Source organism: Lepidochelys kempii, chromosome 3 (assembly GCF_965140265.1).
Source record: "Lepidochelys kempii isolate rLepKem1 chromosome 3, rLepKem1.hap2, whole genome shotgun sequence".
Classification (NCBI taxonomy): domain Eukaryota; kingdom Metazoa; phylum Chordata; order Testudines; family Cheloniidae; genus Lepidochelys; species Lepidochelys kempii.
This window is the reverse complement of record NC_133258.1, coordinates 168,268,406-168,286,408: the sequence shown is the minus strand read 5'-3', so window position 1 is coordinate 168,286,408 and position 18,003 is coordinate 168,268,406. Positions and strand designations below refer to the sequence as shown.

Below are 18,003 nucleotides of genomic sequence, written 5' to 3'. Positions count from 1 at the left end.
TCTTGTCCCCAGTTCCTGTGTCACTTTGTCCAGATGTGAATCTTGTACTGGGAACTTGCCTGTACTTGACAACTTCCAGCTTCTGGTCCAACTTTAGTCCTTGAAGATTGATAAATTTCAGTGCTTGGCATCCAACCTTGACTTTTCCTAGTGCGCTCATGGTTTGCACCCTGTAGAGGCTGGTTTTCACATGAGCTGGTCTACTAATTTCTGGGGAGCAGCAGCTTAACACCAAAGTGAAAATCAGTGGGACATAGGCTTTGGAAATTTAACTCCTGAGCTTTTTGCTCACACGTAGAATGGAATCCTGGTCCTACTGAAGTCAATGGCAAAATGCCCATTGACTTCAGTAGGGTTAAGATTTCCCCCACAATGTGTTGGGAGGTTTCAAAAGTATTAGGGCTTGTCTAATCAGGATACTTAGGAAAATTAATCCAAGTAATTTTTTGAAGTGGATTAAACCTCATTAAACCCCTTTGTAGACACTCCCATTCAGAATTAAACTGGCCTTAATGTGATTTAGCTTAATTTACTTTTAAAGAGAATTAAACTAAATCAAATTAATATCATTTTAATTCTGAATAAGTGTGTCCAAACAGGGGTTTAATGTGGTTCTATTAATCCAGTTTAAATTCACACCTTTAGTTAATTTCCATTAACTTTTGTGAGTGTCCATTTGTAGATAAGCAAAAGGACAGTCAGCTAAGAGAGAGCATTTTTTAAAAAGTTTTGAAAGTTGTAAAATGACAAAATGCTGTACTAGCCAAAAAAAAAAAAAAAAAGCACACCTAGACTAAAAAGAGTATTCATTACATTTAATCTTTATTTCTTCATTTAACTGCTATTTGGCAACATCTTTACTAACAGAGTGAAGCTTATTATTTCATGCATATTTAACATGAGGATATAAGCATCACTTAACTCTTCGGATCTGCTGAATATGTTCCCACTAAGCAGAATATATGCTAATACTGGCCCAGTTAAGTAGCCGTCAGTGCCATTCATTATCATTAGGTTAAATTGGTTTCCTGGGAGCTAGCCCTATAAAATATATGATGATGAAGTGATGTATATTGTACCATCTAGCAGATTTCCTGAACTGTCATGTGCTCTAAAATTTTCCTCTTTGCCACTGAGAAAAAGCAGATCATCCTCTTTTGGGCACAGAAGACTATTGGGAGATCAAGGGGAATGAGGAATTTAAATTTCCTTCCTAAATCTGTAGTGTTTGGTGAATTTGGAGATTTAGTATCAAATAGAGACCACGTTATTGTGCTAATTGTGAATTGCTGGTACATTGCAAAAGTTTGAAAAACATTGTATTTACTTGAACAGTTTCGCCTTTGGAAAAAAAAACACAACTTCATGTTTTCCACTTTTCTCTTCCCTGCCCAAACAAAGCTTGCAAGAAATGTGTATACCACATACAGGTCTTGAGAGAGTATCTATGACTGTTTGGAGTAGCATTGTCCAACTTAACTCTATTAAAGCATACAATAATAGTACATATAGAGCTGAATGCTTGAAACAAATGAAAGTTACAATATCAAATTCAGTTGAGCTAGTCACTGAGGCTGGTATTTCAATACATTATATTGATACAATACTAATAAAACTCAAAAGCTGTCCCAAACAATTCAATATATGTTAAGTGGTTTTAATATTAGACATTTCCACAACTAACATGCTGTGAATCATGTTAGCTTAGCCAGGGGCTTTCCCTAAACAAGTGGCGGACTGGCTTTGAGAATCACTGGTCTAGGTGAAGTTACTATCAGTGGATGCACAACTAGTTGAAAAAGAGTAATTATCAATGGTTCGCTGTCAAACTGGGAGCATGTATCTAACAGGATTCCACAGGGATGTGCCCTAGGTCCGGTACTATTCAATAGTTTCATTAATGATTTGGATAATGGGGTGGAGAGTATGCTTATAAAATTTGCAGATGACACCAAGCTGGGAGGGATTGCTACCTCTTTGGAGGACAGGATTAGAATTCAAAATGACCTTGACACAATGGATAATTGGTCTGAAATCAACAAGATGAAATTCAGTAAAGACAAGTGGAAAGTACTGCAGTTAGGAAGAAAAAAAATCAAATGCACAACTACAAAATGGAGAATAACTGGCCAGGCAGTAGTACTGCAGAAAAGGGTCTGGGGGTTATAGTGAATATGGGACAACAATGTGATGCAGTTGCAAAAAAAGCTATTATTATTCACAGCAGTATTGACGGAAATGTCGTATGTTAGACATGGGGAGTAATTGTCCTGCTCTACTAGGCATTGGGGAGGCCTCAGCTGGAGTACTGGGACTAGTTCTGGATGCCACATTAGGAAAGACTGGATAAATTGGAGTGAGTCCAAAGGAGAGCAAAAAAAGATAAAAGGTTTAGAAAACTTGACATATGAGGAAGGTTGACAAAACTAGGTGTATTTATTCTGAGAAAAGAAGACCGCAGGGGGACCTGATAAGTCTTTAGATATGCTAAGGGCAGTTATAAAGAAGACTGTGACCAATTGTTCTCCATCCATTGAAAGTAGGACAAGAAGTAATGGGCTGAAGCTGCAGCAAAGGAGATTTAGGTTAGGTATTAGGAAAAACTTTAACCAATTAATCTCTGGAATAGGCTTCCAAGGGAGGTTGTGGAATCTCCATCATTGGAGTTTTTTAAGAACAGGTTAGACAAATGCCTATCAGGAATGGTCTAGGTTTACTTGGTCCTTCCTCAGGCAGGGGGCTAGACGAGATGAGCTGTGGAGGTCCCTTCCAGCGCTACATTTCATAGAATCATAGAATCATAGAAGTTTAGGGTTGGAAGAGACCTCAGGAGGTCATCTAGTCCAACCCCCTGCTCAAAGCAGGACCAATCCCCAACTAAATCATCCCATTGATGATCCACTAATCCGCCAATTCATTACTCAAGATCTTTTTTTTTTTTTAAATCTAAATAAAATAGAGGTGTATACATTTATTTTTCTGGTGATAACCTACAATAGTTACATGCAGTGTTGCTGTAGCCATGTTGATCCCAGGATATTCTATGATTCTATGAAATATTCACCATTAACAAAGCCAAGGAAAAAACAAAACAGCAATATGGGGAAGTAGAACCCATGTAAGATTCACCCCAAACGCAGCCTTCTTCAAAGCTTCTTCCCCACACAGCCTACTTCAGGTTTAGCAAAGCAAAAGAGATTTCTTTCTTTAGAATATTGGGCAGCCAGGAGACTTCAGCACCTCTTTCACTCTTGCAGATCAGGATTAGCATTTTATATGACAAATGAGCCCTGGTAAGAGTTGGGACAAATGACCTACCTAAAACATTGGGAAGGAGAATATCCCTTCCCCGGTACTTGCACTTATGGTGTGACCTCAAATGAATTGAGAGCAGAATTTATCTCTATGACTACAAGTCCAGAATAAGTCACAGGAAGAGATGAACATGTAAGAAACAAACATGTTATTTCCATGAAATTGTGATTAATAATAAAAAATGAAGAAAGACAGATGAAGTTATGCTATGGACTGGGATGTAGGCAGTCTGGCCTAGTAGTCAGAGCAGGAGTCAGGTCTAGTGAGCAGAGCAGGTGTCCAGGTTGGGGAACGAAGCCCAGGGTCAGCACCACAGTCAACTGCTGATTACCAGAGCCAGGGGGCAAGCCAGAATCAGAACTAGGAATCAAAGCGGAGTGTCACAGAGTTGAAGTCAGATGCCAAATGCCAGAGCCCAGGGTCAAGCCAGAGTCAGGGTGAGAAGTTGGTGCCCAGGGTCAGAGCCAGGACTAGTAACTGATGATTGGAGACGAGGTGTAAGATCAAGAATTGGAGGAGAGGCAAGAATCAAGCATGGAACAGGAGCATAGTGGGAACAGGAGTGAAGGTAAGGGTGAGGTAGGAGCCAGAAGTAGAGGAGGAATCAGGAAGAGAGTTGGATGCAAGAGGCAGCACAAGCAGGGGCCAATGCAGCCACAATAGGAACTTAGCTTGTTGCTCAGACAAACTTCCAGTGCTGACTTCTGGCTTAAATAGCATGGTTGGAGCAGGGCAATCCTCCAACTGGGGCTTCTGTCTTTGATGCCTTGGCTGAGGCTATAGTCCTACCAGCTTTTTGGCCCACCAGGTTTCAGAACACGTTGGGTGGAGCCCAGGATGTGGTGCCTGCCTGGCGACTCCCAGGCCTGAGTTTGAGACCCAGGATATCACAAGTTATACAAAAGAAATACCAGGTTTTTTTAATGCTTTCTAGGGATCAATGTCTGCTGTTTAATTTGATCCAGTTAGCTCTGTTTGCTGATGGGGAAAAAACCTAGGAAAAAAGATGGGACTGAACCCCCAGGAATAGGGAGTCACTTCTCATGTGCCACAGGGCTAAGGTTCAGATAGTAAGAAAACGTTCCTCAGCAGTTCAGCACGCCAGCACTGAGCACTATACGTATTTTCCTCTATATGAGGAAAAAAGGTCTTGTATTTCTTTTGGTTTATTGTTTGTTGTGCAGTAGGAACCAGTTATAATGTGTTTAATAGAAACATTCCTATACCTGATATACTCCTTTAGGGATTCTTTTTAAAAGGTTCAATTTTGTTTTCTATTTGATACACACAAAGAAGTTAACAGAGACAGTGTCTTAATCTCAAATGTGTACATACACAGTACATTTTAATCTTGTAATCAGATGTAAATTCACCCATTCTAATGATGTTGATCAAATCAATTCTGAGAGACCTTCCAGTAAAGTACCAGCCTTGTGGTGTATGCAGAAAAGATTTAAAGATCAACAGGGGATGATAGCTCTGACGTATAAAGCCAGAGAGCTAGAAATCTGGGCATTTTAATGTAAAGATATTGCTGTTCTGACCAAATGCTTGGAAAAGGTTTTACCACTTAACATTTTTTATTTTGTATTTAGTGTACTAAAAATATATTTGTCACAGTTAATGTAGGAAAAATGTAATTATCTTATGCAAACAAACACCTTTCTGAATAGGTCAGTGTAGATAAACTTGTTTTGACAGGTTTTAAGGATAGAGCATTAGACTGAGACTCAGGTGACCTGTGTTCTATTCTCAGCTCTGCTACTGGCCTGCTGGATGACCTTGGGCACACCACTTTATTTCCCAGTGCCACCGTTATCCCCAAAATGGGAATAAGGATACTGCCCTCTTTTGTAAAGTGCTTTGAGATCTGTGGATAAAAAGCACTAGGTATTATTATTAATTTATTTTATCTTACTCACAAGGAAACTGCTGCAATGAAATGGCCTCCATGCTGATTTATAGGTAGGTTCAAGGCAGGTTTAGATGGCAACGAAAAGCAGAAATAGCACTCCATTATTGTCATAAGGTTAAAGCTTTATTGTGTCTATCTTTATATTCATGTTGTATTGGTTAACAATTTCATAATTAATATTTTAAAAGTTGGCACTTGATCATTGTGCTTTTATTTATCAAAATATCAGTACCATCCGAAGGCCGGTAATACAATATCATTTCTTTCCGCACTCTTTCTTGAAAAGACTGGTGACCTCTTTTTGGATTTTCTACCATGTGCACAGAGTAAAAACAAGATAGGACTTGGAAAGGAGCCCAGTGATACTGTTACATTTTAAAATCTTCGTGCAATGTACAGACTAGGGACTAAGAGTAAATAGCAGTAGCCATTGCTACCAAGAAGAGCTTCACTTGAAAGGCAATAAATGGATCTGTTTCAATGTAGATCTCCACATCAACACTCAAATAGGGCAGCATACACTGGGGAAAATACTGTAGAGAAGAAATCCTGCTAATATAGACTATTCTTGAGTTTTTTACTATAGTGTTTTGTGGGACTTTTTCATAATGGTTATTGTGGTGGACAATTGCCATTGCCATATATGAAAACGCTTCCAGTCCTTAGTCTGTGACATTTTCCGTGCTGCTAGATATGTGTAGAAAGTCTTCACCAAGCACTGCTCTCTCTCTCGCTGATCTCTGTTGCTGAATTTTCCCTCTCTGAGCATCACCTGGTCCCTTTCAACATCACCCATCAGCCCCTCCCCTTGTCCTGTCACTCAACCTTTCCATGGTTTCCAGTCCATCAGCTTTGATGATTTTTCATCTGCTCTCAGCTCTCTCCTCCCTGTCCTCTGTTCTCTTGCTTCTACTGATGTGGTTGTTGATTATCTCCATGCTCCACTCTCCTCCACCTTTGACTCTTTGGCCTCTCTCTCCCATCACAAGGTCCATCCTGCCTTGGCTCACCCCCCAACATCTGCTTCCTTCACTTCTGCTCTCACACTGCAGAGTGTTTCTATGGAAATCCTGTGACCAGGCTGATTTCCTCCACTACAGATTTGTTCTCTTTATCAGTTCTGCCATCTTGTTAGATAAGCAGCCCTACTTCTCCAACATAATTTAATCCCATGCCCGCAATCCCAGACACTTTTTGCTATCTTTGATTCACTCCTCAAACCCTCCCCTCCTCATGTCTCCATGTCTCTCTCTGCACAGAATCTCATTAATTTCTTCAAAGAGAAAACTGACAACCTATGACATGATTCTCTCTCCCCTTGGTTTCCCTTCCCTTTCCCTCCTACAACTCTCTTCCTCCTCCACAGTAACAGATGCAATGGTTTTTCATCTGCTCTCCTCCTCTTCTAACACTTCCACTTGCCTCAGTGAGCCCATCCCATCCCATCTCATCTCCTGATCTCCCTTGCTCCCACTCTCATACCCTACATTACTCTTCTCTTTTAATCTCTCACTCTCCTCTGGCTCTTTTCCCTCACAACATAAACATTCTTTAATCTTTCCCTTCTTAAAGCAAAGTCATCCTTGACCTCACTTACCTCCAGCTACTGCCCCCTCTCCTTTTCATCTCTAATCTCATTGAATGCATTCTCTGCAATCACTGTCTGGAGTCCCTCTCCTCCAGTTCTATACTAGATCCCCTACCATTCATTTTCGCTTCTTGCACTCCATTGAAATGGCTCTTGGTAAAGTCTCTAATGACCTCTTCCTAGTCAAATCTCAGAACTAGTACTCCCTCCTTGTCTTCGTCAACCTGTCAGCTGCCTTTCGTACTAATGACCATGGCTGCCTTCTTGACAGTTTGTTCTCCCTTGGTTTCCATGTCTCTGTCCTCTCCTGATTCTCCTTCTATCTAATTGCTCCTTCAGTGTGTTCTTCGGAGGATCCTCTTCATCACCCTCCAACTTCCTATGGGTGTTCTGTAAGGCTCTGTCCTTGGTCCCCTTCTCTTCTCCATCTATATCTTATCTCTGGTAATCTCATCTGTAAACACAAATTCACCTACCATCTCTATTCTGATGACTCACAGATCTACCTCTCTACTCCCAGACCTATCTCCTTCTGTCCAAACTAAAATCTTGACCTGTCTCTCTGACATCTCCTCATGGATGTCTAGCTGTGTGCCCAAGCTCAACATGGCTAAACAGAGCTCTTTATCTCCTGCCCTGTAAGTCCTCTCCCCACTCTTTCTCAATCACTGTCAACAACAACACCATTCTGCCTGTCACTCAGTAATCTTCGACTTGGACCTCTCTCTAGGTACTCATATCCAGGTTATGTCTAAATCTTGCAGATTTTTTCTGAGTAATATCTCTAAGATATGGCCATACCTATCCATTCACACAGCTAAACTCTCATCCAGGCTCTCATCATCTGCCATCTCAATTACTGCAACATCCTTGTCTCTGGCTCTGACAAATGCAGACTTGCCCCACTCATATCCTTTAAGAATGCTGCTGCAAAAACATTTTCCTACCCCATCATTTTTACCACTGGCATCCCACCATTTGAAAGGGGCTCTGGAAAATATGCGCACAGCTACCTCATTATCCTCCTTCAGATCCCTCCTTAAAACTCTCCATTGCCCTGATGCCTACAAAAACTTGTCAACGGTTAGGCTGCTGATAGGCTCACACTACTGTCTATTATACTGACCGATCCTGGGTATTGTGCAATCATGGGGTGTAATTCCAGCTTAAGTAGACAATCTGAATAAGCTCAACAGAGAGAGTTTTATATAGTTTTAACAGCTGTGAAAAAATGTTGTTGTATGCCATACCTGCAGTTGTGAAAACACATTATAAAAACAGACTGGCCAACCCTTGATTTTATCCATTTCATGACAGCCGGCGCTTTTGGAATGCACAGTGTATACAATGCTTGCTGGAGCTGAGTCATGTTCCTTTTCAGCATTCCACTTTGTACTTCATAGTTTAGGTTGAGGAATGTGGGGGGTTTATTTGCTGTATACCAAAGAAGCAGAGAGTAAATGCAATTAAAAAATACTTCATAGCTCATTTTCAGCCCTAAATAATGAGCATTGGGAAGAATTATCAAAAGCTGAAAATGCAAATTGGGATGGTTCAGAGGACTGGGATCTGAGGATTTGGGTTAGGACCTTCTCCAGCAGGAATGTATTTGGTAACACCATTATGCATTCACATATAAGGTCTGGAATTCTTGGAATAAGCTTTGGGAAGCTTGTATCATGCTTACATTTATTTGGACGTATTGTTTCTGTTGACGAGAATTAGGACAAGGATTCAATTTCAAATGCAATCTCATAGACTAAAGTAATACCTGTGCTATAATTTGGTCTTCTGTATTTCATTCATGCTTTACGAGTAAAGTAAAATTTTCATTTGCTTTAAGATTGACCTTGGCCCGGGATGGTCCCAGGCTTGATCTCACTGTCCCTTACCACCAATTTCTAGAAAGGGTATGGATGTGTTGAACACTGGAGAAGCAACCACCTTAAAGAACAATGGATCCAATCCCCCTCCTTCCGTCTGTCCCCCAGCAACTCCTTTAAATAATGTTGAGTCTGAAAGGAGCCACCCCAAATTCTCTTTGATGAAAAGGTGGGTACAACTTACAGGCCTCCCAGCCTAGGTAGACAGATTTGTGCTAGTAGGGCTCAAGTTAGCACCCCGTAAATAGCAGTGTAGATATTATGGCTCTGATGGAGACTTGGGCTAGCTATCTGAGCTCAGACCCAAAGGTGTGTGGCCGGGGGCATGATCTTAGGTGGCTAGCCCAAATCTCCACCCCAGGGGCAGTGTCCATACTGCTATTTTTAGTGTGCGGGCTTCAGTCCTGCGAGTGCAAGTCAGTCTACGCAGGCTGGAAGGCTCACTTCCAGCTGCAGTGTAGACAGACCCTTAGGATCTTTGAGGGAGGAATTTAAAGGAGTAAATTGGGCATTTTAAATTCTCTCCACGGCTTCCAAGCAAATAGCAGTTGGGCCAAATATAACCCAGAGCCTTGTTTGCACTAGAGTTACTATATGCATATAGTCCCCAGAGTAGGAAGTCCACTGGGGCAATAAATGTGGTAGAGTAAAGTAGCTGTAACCTTTCCTTTGCCGGGGGGAGGGGCTGAAAGGGGCCAAGGTGGGTGTGAGCAGCCTGGATCAGGAGGCAACACAGTCATAATGGCTGGGAAATGTGCATCCTCTTAGAGGCTCCCATGGTGGAAATTAAAGCTTCCTCCCAGCGGGAACCAGGTGGAAAACACTAGATCACTGCCTGCCCACCCTTGACGTGACTTTCCCTCCTTGCCACTCAGGGCACAGAGGCCTGTTACATTCCATATGCCTGGCTCAATTAATCTGCCCTACTAAACAAACTGGTTCTTGGCAGTGTGTGTTTGTGTTTCTCCTTGTGTCTTTAACTGTATGCTCATGAGTTTTCAATCTGGCGAATAACCTTTACAAAGGAGAAATAAAAGTTCCCTGTATTTTATTGTGTTCCAAGTTCAAATGGTGATTTATATCTATGGAAAAACAGCAAATATCCTAAGTTTAGTAGGCTCTAAGATGCCAGCAAACTACACTGTATGTCTCACCTTATCAATTCAAGTAAGTAAAGACCCTAAATGCTGTGTTTGACTTGGTCCTTTTATTCTTCCTGACTATTTAATAATGAAAACACAATATTAATAATAACTTCGTCTCCAGATTGCTTTATTCTTTGTTACCTCAGGTGTATATATAAACACACTACACTAAATACACTAAAGGACTACATTTCTCATCTGGTGCATAAGGGTTTTAGGCATGCAATTCCTGTTATTGGTAAAGTTGCTTCCCTAATTCCCTAAGTGCTACACTAAAAATTGATCTCAAGTAGCTTCACTCTGTAAAATACTTTGAAATATTTCATTTCTGTTTACAGGGCTGTGACTCTCAAATAAGCATGTCAGAAATGTCCTGCAGTGAAAGTACCTCCTCTTGTCAGTCCCTAGTACATGGCTCAGCTCCAGAAATCCTCATCGGCCTACTTTATAATGCCACAACTGGAAGACTATCAGCAGAAGTGATAAAAGGCAGCCACTTCAAAAACTTGGCAGCAAACAGACCACCCAGTGAGTGATGATCTTTTTTTTTTTAATCATCCTAATACTTCTGCACTTGTGGGGCTCTCAGTGGTGGGAACGTCAATCCTATCATTTAGTCTTACCCAGTCCAAATGAAATAGAGCAATCATCAACTAATCTGTTTCATGTTTTTATTTCTAGTCCGTTGGGAAATAGCAAAAATCTAAAATTCAAAATATTAGTTATAAGTTGACAAGACTGTTTTAATTTTTCATGATGACTGACTAATAAATTACCTTTATTATAATGATTAATTGCTGAACTATTAATGCCTCACATCACAGGCCAGGAATAAAAAGTTACCGTTTTTAAAGAAACAGTATGTGCCAACTAACACTAGTGTAAATATGGTGAAGCTGTTGCTGTTACTAGGGAACTGATGCTACAGTCTTTAATTGTGTATGGACTTGTGTATGTATGTGATATATTTGGAAAAGTTATATTTAACTTTTGAAATCTCAGAGAAGACACTCTAAGGCAAATTCTAGCCTTTGCCATGTGATGCAGTACAGATCACCACTTAACTTGGAAAATTCATCACTGGATGGAGCTGGGAAAACTTTTTTTATTTTAACTTATTCTGCAAAATTGACTCAAAATCAACCTTGGTTTGAGATGAACCTGTGTCTAAAAATATCTCCAAACTTTCTAAATTTGTATTTTGAGTTCGAGCATAATTTCCTGAAATAAGACACATGGAATAAGTCAGATGGTATTTTTCCTCCGTCTAGTGTTCCAAATTTTGGTTGGATGTATTCCTGGAGGCTTCCTCGCATGACATAATCTTTAATTACAAATTAATCTTAAATTCCTGGAGACTCCAGGACAATCCCAGAGGGTTGGCAACCCTACCTCCATCCCTGACTGGTTGCTCCTTCTCATGTGATGTGGAGAATAAGCCCAGCTAATCAGAATCCATTTTTATTTGGTTCCTATGTGATTCCATTCTAATTCTCTGATCTGACTTGGCAAAATTCAGTAGGTGTCTGTCTGACTCAAGCAGGTTATAGCAAGATATGTCTGGATGCTCCGACCTTGGCCACATTATTCCCCAATCTAAGTTCCCTCTAAGCTGCGTGGCCACACAGCTGCTTATTAAGCACTGTGCAGGCTCTCAGGGCTGCAGTAGGAAGAGATGCCTCTCCCCAAGCCCTGACCCAGCCCAGTCTCGAACCTGCTTAGGACGGTGGAGAGGCACCCCAGCCCCAGACCTGCTGCAGCCAGGGGACAGGAGCCCCTCCCCCAGCCTGGCCCAGCCCAGCCCCAGACCTGCAGCAGCTGGGGAAGAGGTGCCTCTCCCCTCCAGCCCAGGTGCTGCTGCAGGGAGAGAGAGAGCTGGGGGGGGGGAAGTCCTCTCTCCCCATCGTTACCCCGGGGAGCCCCACTGCACACCAAACCCCTAATCCCCAGCCCCACTGCAAAGCCTGCACCCCCAGCCGAAGCTCTCATCCGCCCCCCCAACCTTCTGCCCCAGCTCTGAGCCCCTCATCCCTGGCCCCACCCCAGAGCCCACAACCCCCAGCCAGAGCCCTCACCCCTTCACCCCAACCTTCTGCCCCACCCTGAGCCCCCTCCCACACTCCGAATCCCTCGGTCCCACCCTGTCACATGAATTTTGTTATGTGCACCAATGTGGAGATGATGTGTCATGCCATCACCTCCGTATTGGTGCACATAACAAAATTCATCCCACACATGGGTGGAGAAAATTGGAGGGAACACTGTTCCCAGTCCGCAATTTTCCTACCATTTTGCAGGCTTATCTGGCAGGCTGCCAACATTAAAAAAGCTGTGTTCATATCCTATCCATCTCTGGGATTGTTCTCTTCTTTAGCAGCTGAGTCATAAGTGGGACACTGAGGCTTGAGACTCTCTCCTCTCCCTTCCCTGGCTCTTTACTTATCCCATTCATTACCTTTGTCTCAGCCTTCTCCTCCATCTCCCTCTCTGAATATCTTTCTGCAGGGATGGAGCTGAGCTTGGTGGTCATGGATGGAGAAGGGTATGATGTAATCTTAGCTGCCTTTGTGTTGCCAAGCAGCAGCTCCAGAGACATCTCTTTGGAGTCAAAAACTAATAGAGATTGGGGATTAGAGAGACAGGAAAGGCTGGAGAAAGAGAGAGCGAGAGAGAAAGATGGGGAAACATGAAGGACCCAAAGACCCCAGATGAGGGAGAAGAGCAGAAGATGCATGGAGAGATGGGGATCTCACAGGCAAGAGAGATGAGTGTGGAGAGGGACAGTGGAAGTTTGAGTGAGGGGATGGAGGTGGAGATGTGAGAATCAAGGTAGGAGAGAGATGACTCTGGGTTCCCTTAGGGAAGAAAGAATAGGTAGCTGCCCCTGAAGGTGTTGGAGAGAGGGAATAAGCTACAGTTTCCTATAATACATTAGTGTACACATTTTATGCAGATTAGATCTTGGGGGGTTTTATTTCTGGCAAGTCTGGCAGTGCCCTAATACTTTACTTTCATTCATTTCCCAGTTATCGGGAATTACCTTATTATTTTATGTTGTGATTAGTATAATAATGAGGGCCTAATTCTATATGTGCAAACATGAGATCAGAGTTCTGTTGTTTCCATGAAGCTGAGATGTAATCTAATTTCTAGTTCTGATGTGAGTGCTAAAACACTCATGATCCCATAGAATCCCAGTTTCACCCATGGATCACAATGAGATTCAACTGTGAAAAGTAAGGTTTTGTTCAGACATGACCCTTTTCATAGATTAGGGATTGTGAACTCATGTAAATTTGTCAAAGTCCTTGCAAACCAAACCTGGAAGGGTTCCTGCATCTCTATTACTGTTATAAGAGTTGTAGTGAATTTATCAAGCTACAGACTGACCTATACTAACAATCAGAGTTTGGAATTTGATCTGATATAGTATCTATAGTATAATTATCACTATAGTGTGATGAAGATGAGTGTACTAATCCTGATGAACTTTTATGTATTTTTAAAATTCCATTATAATTTAAAATTATAAAGTAGTGCATAAACTTTCATATAATAATTGTATGCATTAGTTTTAATTAATGAGTTGTTTAAATTTTAAACTAGAGATGGATCCACATTTGAATCCCAGGTCTGAGCATCTGTGAACTTTGCGGAAGTTTAGATCAGTTTCACTTTGTGATTCAACTTCATCTCTGCTTCAGTCGCAAAGTAACATTAAATATAATGACTGATCAAGATCATTATACGTTTCTAGGATTAATTTTTCAGGTCAATAATCTTTCAATCTATTATTTGTAATATACGGAGCATAATTACTGTGTGTAGTCTTACTTAATATGCTGGAGTTTGCATGAAAAAGCATAAGGTTTGATAAAGAAGATACAGTGATATCAACCTAGTCTTTTATAACCGGATCACATGCATGATTCTTTCTATGTTCAATGTGCTTAAAATCCAATAACTATTAATATTAAGATCTCCCACTATTTAAGTGTAATTTTTTTGGTAAAGATTACACAATGAATGTACAAAATTCTCGTTTCATTAAATTTTACCCAACAATCCTGTTGTTCCATCCTCTATCTGAACAGAACTGCTAAGGTTTTGTGTTCTTCCGCTCCAGTGAACAGTGTTTCCTCTTAAACTTTAACCTTTGACCCTCTCTCACCAAACTATTGACATCTGGTCATTATTTCTTTTACTGCTTTCCACCCCCTGTTGTCAGACGGACTGTTCTGTTGTCTAAAACACTTGATAGGTGGACAGGTTTATATAATCCGAGGTGAGTTCCTGTAGAGACTAATTGGATGTTGTCTTTTTCATGCAAAAGGAAACTTGCCAGCAGTAAAGCTGTCCACGGCTGTCCACCATGTAGTTTCCAAAATGTACATATATTATCTGTGGCACTGTTAAAAATAGTGGTAGCACATATCTCTGATTATGGATGATGGTATTCAGAGTATCTAAAAAGTGAAAATATGCAATGAGCATGCTCTACGCAAGCTCTAATCTTTTAATAATCTTCTTGTCATATATACGATAGGAATAAAAAAGCAGATTTTTTCAGACAATTATATACTACTTAAAATGAGTAATAACTTTATGAAATACAAATGCTTATACAGTATGCAGGTGTCATGACAAACAAAAAAATACAATTTTAAAAATAAAAGGCTTATCACTCAAATACTAAAACTCATGGTGTGTTAAATGCATTTTACAGTATATATTTTAAACATTACATCAGCATTTTGAAAGTATTTCCTAAAGCACTAGGCAAGCCACATCTTAAAGAACCATGTTAAATTGTGCAAAGATTATTTATTTTTCTCTCCAAAAACACATTAAATGTAATCTTGCATGAAACTAGGAACTACAAAAGAGATGTAATCTGTTTTGTAAATATCCACCATTTAATACATTTGGCTACATTTTGGTCTTTAAATGTAAACAAAATCAAAAAGTCTTAAGTAAGAAACCACATCCATGCAGAGATTTTTTTTTAAAGCATTTCATCCTTAGCTGTTTTGATGTCATTGCTGCACACCAACATTCGTTTTTCCTCTTCATTAGTTGTCTTCATTCCACTTGTTTGTTCTTATTTTCTGAAAACTCAGTGATATGCTTTTCAGTGTTGTGGCTAGTTGAAGCTTGCTAAGTGTTAATGCTATACCAGTCTGCTTTGTGTACAGACGTTGGGGGTGGTGTGAAAGAGAAGGATTATGAGGAATACCGTTAACTAAACTCATTAACATAGTGAAAATACCAGCTATGTCATTAGTGCAATAAAAATATTTTTGCTTACTTATCATCCTCTTCACATTATAACTATGTATGTCCAAACTGAGCTATGTTCAGTCAACATGGTATACACCGTATCCTTATGTAGTATGTCATTATATATCTTGTTAGCAAAAAGTCCTAGTCTAACAGTCAACATTCCAAAATGTTATTTATTTTGTAGATACATATGTTAAGTTAACACTGCTGAATTCCATGGGTCAGGAGATGTCCAAGTGCAAGACGTCCATCCGCCGAGGGCAGCCAAATCCAGTATACAAAGAAACCTTCATTTTTCAAGTGGCACTATTTCAGCTTTCAGATGTGACACTCATACTGTCTGTGTATAATAAACGCAGCATGAAACGAAAAGAGATGATAGGCTGGATTTCTCTAGGTCTCAACAGCTCAGGAGAAGAGGAACTAAATCACTGGACTGAAATGAAGGAATCCAAAGGACAACAAATATGTAGATGGCACTCATTACTAGAGTCTTAATAGGTAGTACCAAGGGTCAGTTGTGGTTCCAGGGAGTTCCATGTTTAACAAGACTGTCCCTTAGTCACCACTAAGAGATCTGTTATGGAAGTAACAAATTCAACATTCCACCTTAAAGAATGCACAGTGTGCGATGGAGCGGAACATTTTACACATTTTCTTCAATTAATTTGTCAGACACCTCACTAGTGTCACATTAAACCTTTCTGTACACAGACGAGATAGCAATCGCTCCATCCCCTTGATGCTTTCAGTACTGTTTGGTTTGGGATTATTTTCAATTTAGCAATTCAAATATATTTTATGTAAAAATTCCCAAATTATTATAAAATCCTCCTATCATCTTGGATTTTTTTAGTGCTCTTATATTTTAGTTTCTGACCTGCAAACATCCCGATTTAGAGACATCGGCCTTTAATACAAGAAACAACAACAAAAAATCACCACGACTTGGAAAGAAAGCGTAATAGGGAATATATTGCTATTTTAGATTGATTTTGTTTTTTACGCACTTAGTTGCATTAACTTTTCATTTCTGATGTGAAATTAGTTTGAAAAACTCTAGCACTCAGTGGAATCAGGTGAACTTTGACATAAAAAAAAGTTTCTTCAATCTGTGATAGGAACAAGCTCCACATTGTGGCATAAATTGGGTTTTTCCCCATTTGCTTGTGCTGGTGCCTAACCCAAAGAGACCAGATCACTGTTCTGGTCCCTTGCAAGTCTGTTGAGACAGGTTGTACTGTAAAACTATGTAACTTTCTGTTGAAAGCACTTCCTGTATTCATGTATTCCAATATAGGAAGCTCCTAGAGCGTGAGTTTACTAAAAATATCTTTTCATAAAACCAATTGATATGCATTTCTTTAAAATGTCAATATTGTGAAGATTATGTTGAAAGATCACAGAAGAAACAGTAGTAGTTAAACTGCTAAGGTAAAGGACCAATTCTATGACTTTGGGGAAAAGAAAGATATTTTTGTTTCCATGGCTGGTCATGTGAATTGCAGAGTTTCAAGAACCATAATTTCTAGTCTTGTTGGAGGACGAATACCAGGGATCTAGAAGAGAGTTATTTCCTCTCTATTTTCCAGGTGGCAGAGAGAAATCGGGCTAACCCCTGAGTTGTCAGGGCTTGCATGGAACATTGAACTCCCAAATGTATGGGTCCATTTGCTCTGCATGTATTTAAGGCTGGCACGGTTGGCTTCATAGCAACATCATGGTAAAAAAAGAAAAAGCTGCAGCATAATGGACAAATTTTGCCTTTGGATATGTACCCACAACTTCCACTGACATCAAAGAGGTGTGGGTGTGTGTGTAGAGCTGAGGTTTGGGCCTAAGTACAGTAGAGTATCACTAATTCACACTGACGGCCAGATCCAATTCAGATTACTAAATATTGTGGATTATTGAGTCAGTAATGACACCGGTTTTAAAAAAAAAAAAAGTCAGGATTCTCAAAATGTATTTTTTATTTATTACGATAATTTTAATTTCATCTTAATTGCTACTCTACCATATGTGAGCAAACATACCAAAGTTTATTTCTTAAAAGTAATTAAGTCTTACTAATGTGAGACCCCCCCAGTGCAGCATTCACTGAGAAGGAGGGTGCGATCGCTGTATTATTTTTGGTGAGAATTATTGATGTTGTAGTGAATTTGGGTAAAGAAAGAAACTCTTTCTTGTTACCTCTGAACAGTTCAACCGTTGGGATACAAAGACCGTCAGGTACTGTGTGATTGCATACAGCAAGTGTATAAACTTAAAGATACATCATGTGACTCTCAGATACTCACAATACTTAAATGATTTCATAACCCCTTTCCTAAGAAATCTCCAGTTATAGTTTTGAATTGATGTTATTTCGTGCCTTTCATATCACACTAGTTGAAGCTGCTAATACAAACGGATGGTTATATTTGCAGAACTGGGCCTTCAATTTTTATTGGCTTAAGGATTTCTCAGAACATTGCCACAGGAATTTTCTTTCCTGTCTTGCATGTTGTTTTTTATGTAAGGCACAATAAATTTCATTTTGGTAATTCAAACATCCAAGAACTTTGATTAGCCAGAAACATTGTAAGTAGCAGTACAGTATAAAGTGTTCCTTCCAGTTCTGTTTGTTGCTCAGTTTGTGAGGTGCAACTTCAAACTAGTAAATGTTTAAATAAAAAATACGTTAATTTTATGTAAATAAGAAAAACCACCTCAATTTCCCCAGCTCATTTTGGTTTCACTTACAATAGACAAACTTATTTACTGAGTTACTACCAGGAAATATGTCATACGTAACCTCTCAAGGGTCATGAACCACTTATATTTGTGAATATTTTCAAGCAGTCTTCTAAGATCAAATATTGTCTGTCAAGG

At 40.0% G+C, this 18,003-nt stretch overlaps 1 protein-coding gene across 5 annotated transcripts in view; it reads left to right on the top strand.

Moving 5' to 3' along the window:
* The window catches only part of SYT14 (synaptotagmin 14), a 176,372-nt gene extending 158,724 nt beyond the window's left edge, over positions 1-17,648 (top strand). For 4 of the 5 annotated variants that reach the window (XM_073339006.1, XM_073339005.1, XM_073339007.1 and 1 more), the window contains 2 exons: positions 10,185-10,374; positions 15,314-17,648. In XM_073339006.1, the coding sequence (XP_073195107.1) occupies positions 10,185-10,374; positions 15,314-15,627 (504 nt within the window). In that variant the 3' untranslated portion in view covers positions 15,628-17,648. Of the gene's footprint in view, positions 1-10,184; positions 10,375-14,074; positions 14,132-15,313 lie in introns of all 5 variants that reach the window. The other variant, XM_073339008.1, reaches the window with a different exon arrangement.
* The last annotated feature ends 355 nt before the right edge of the window (positions 17,649-18,003 follow it).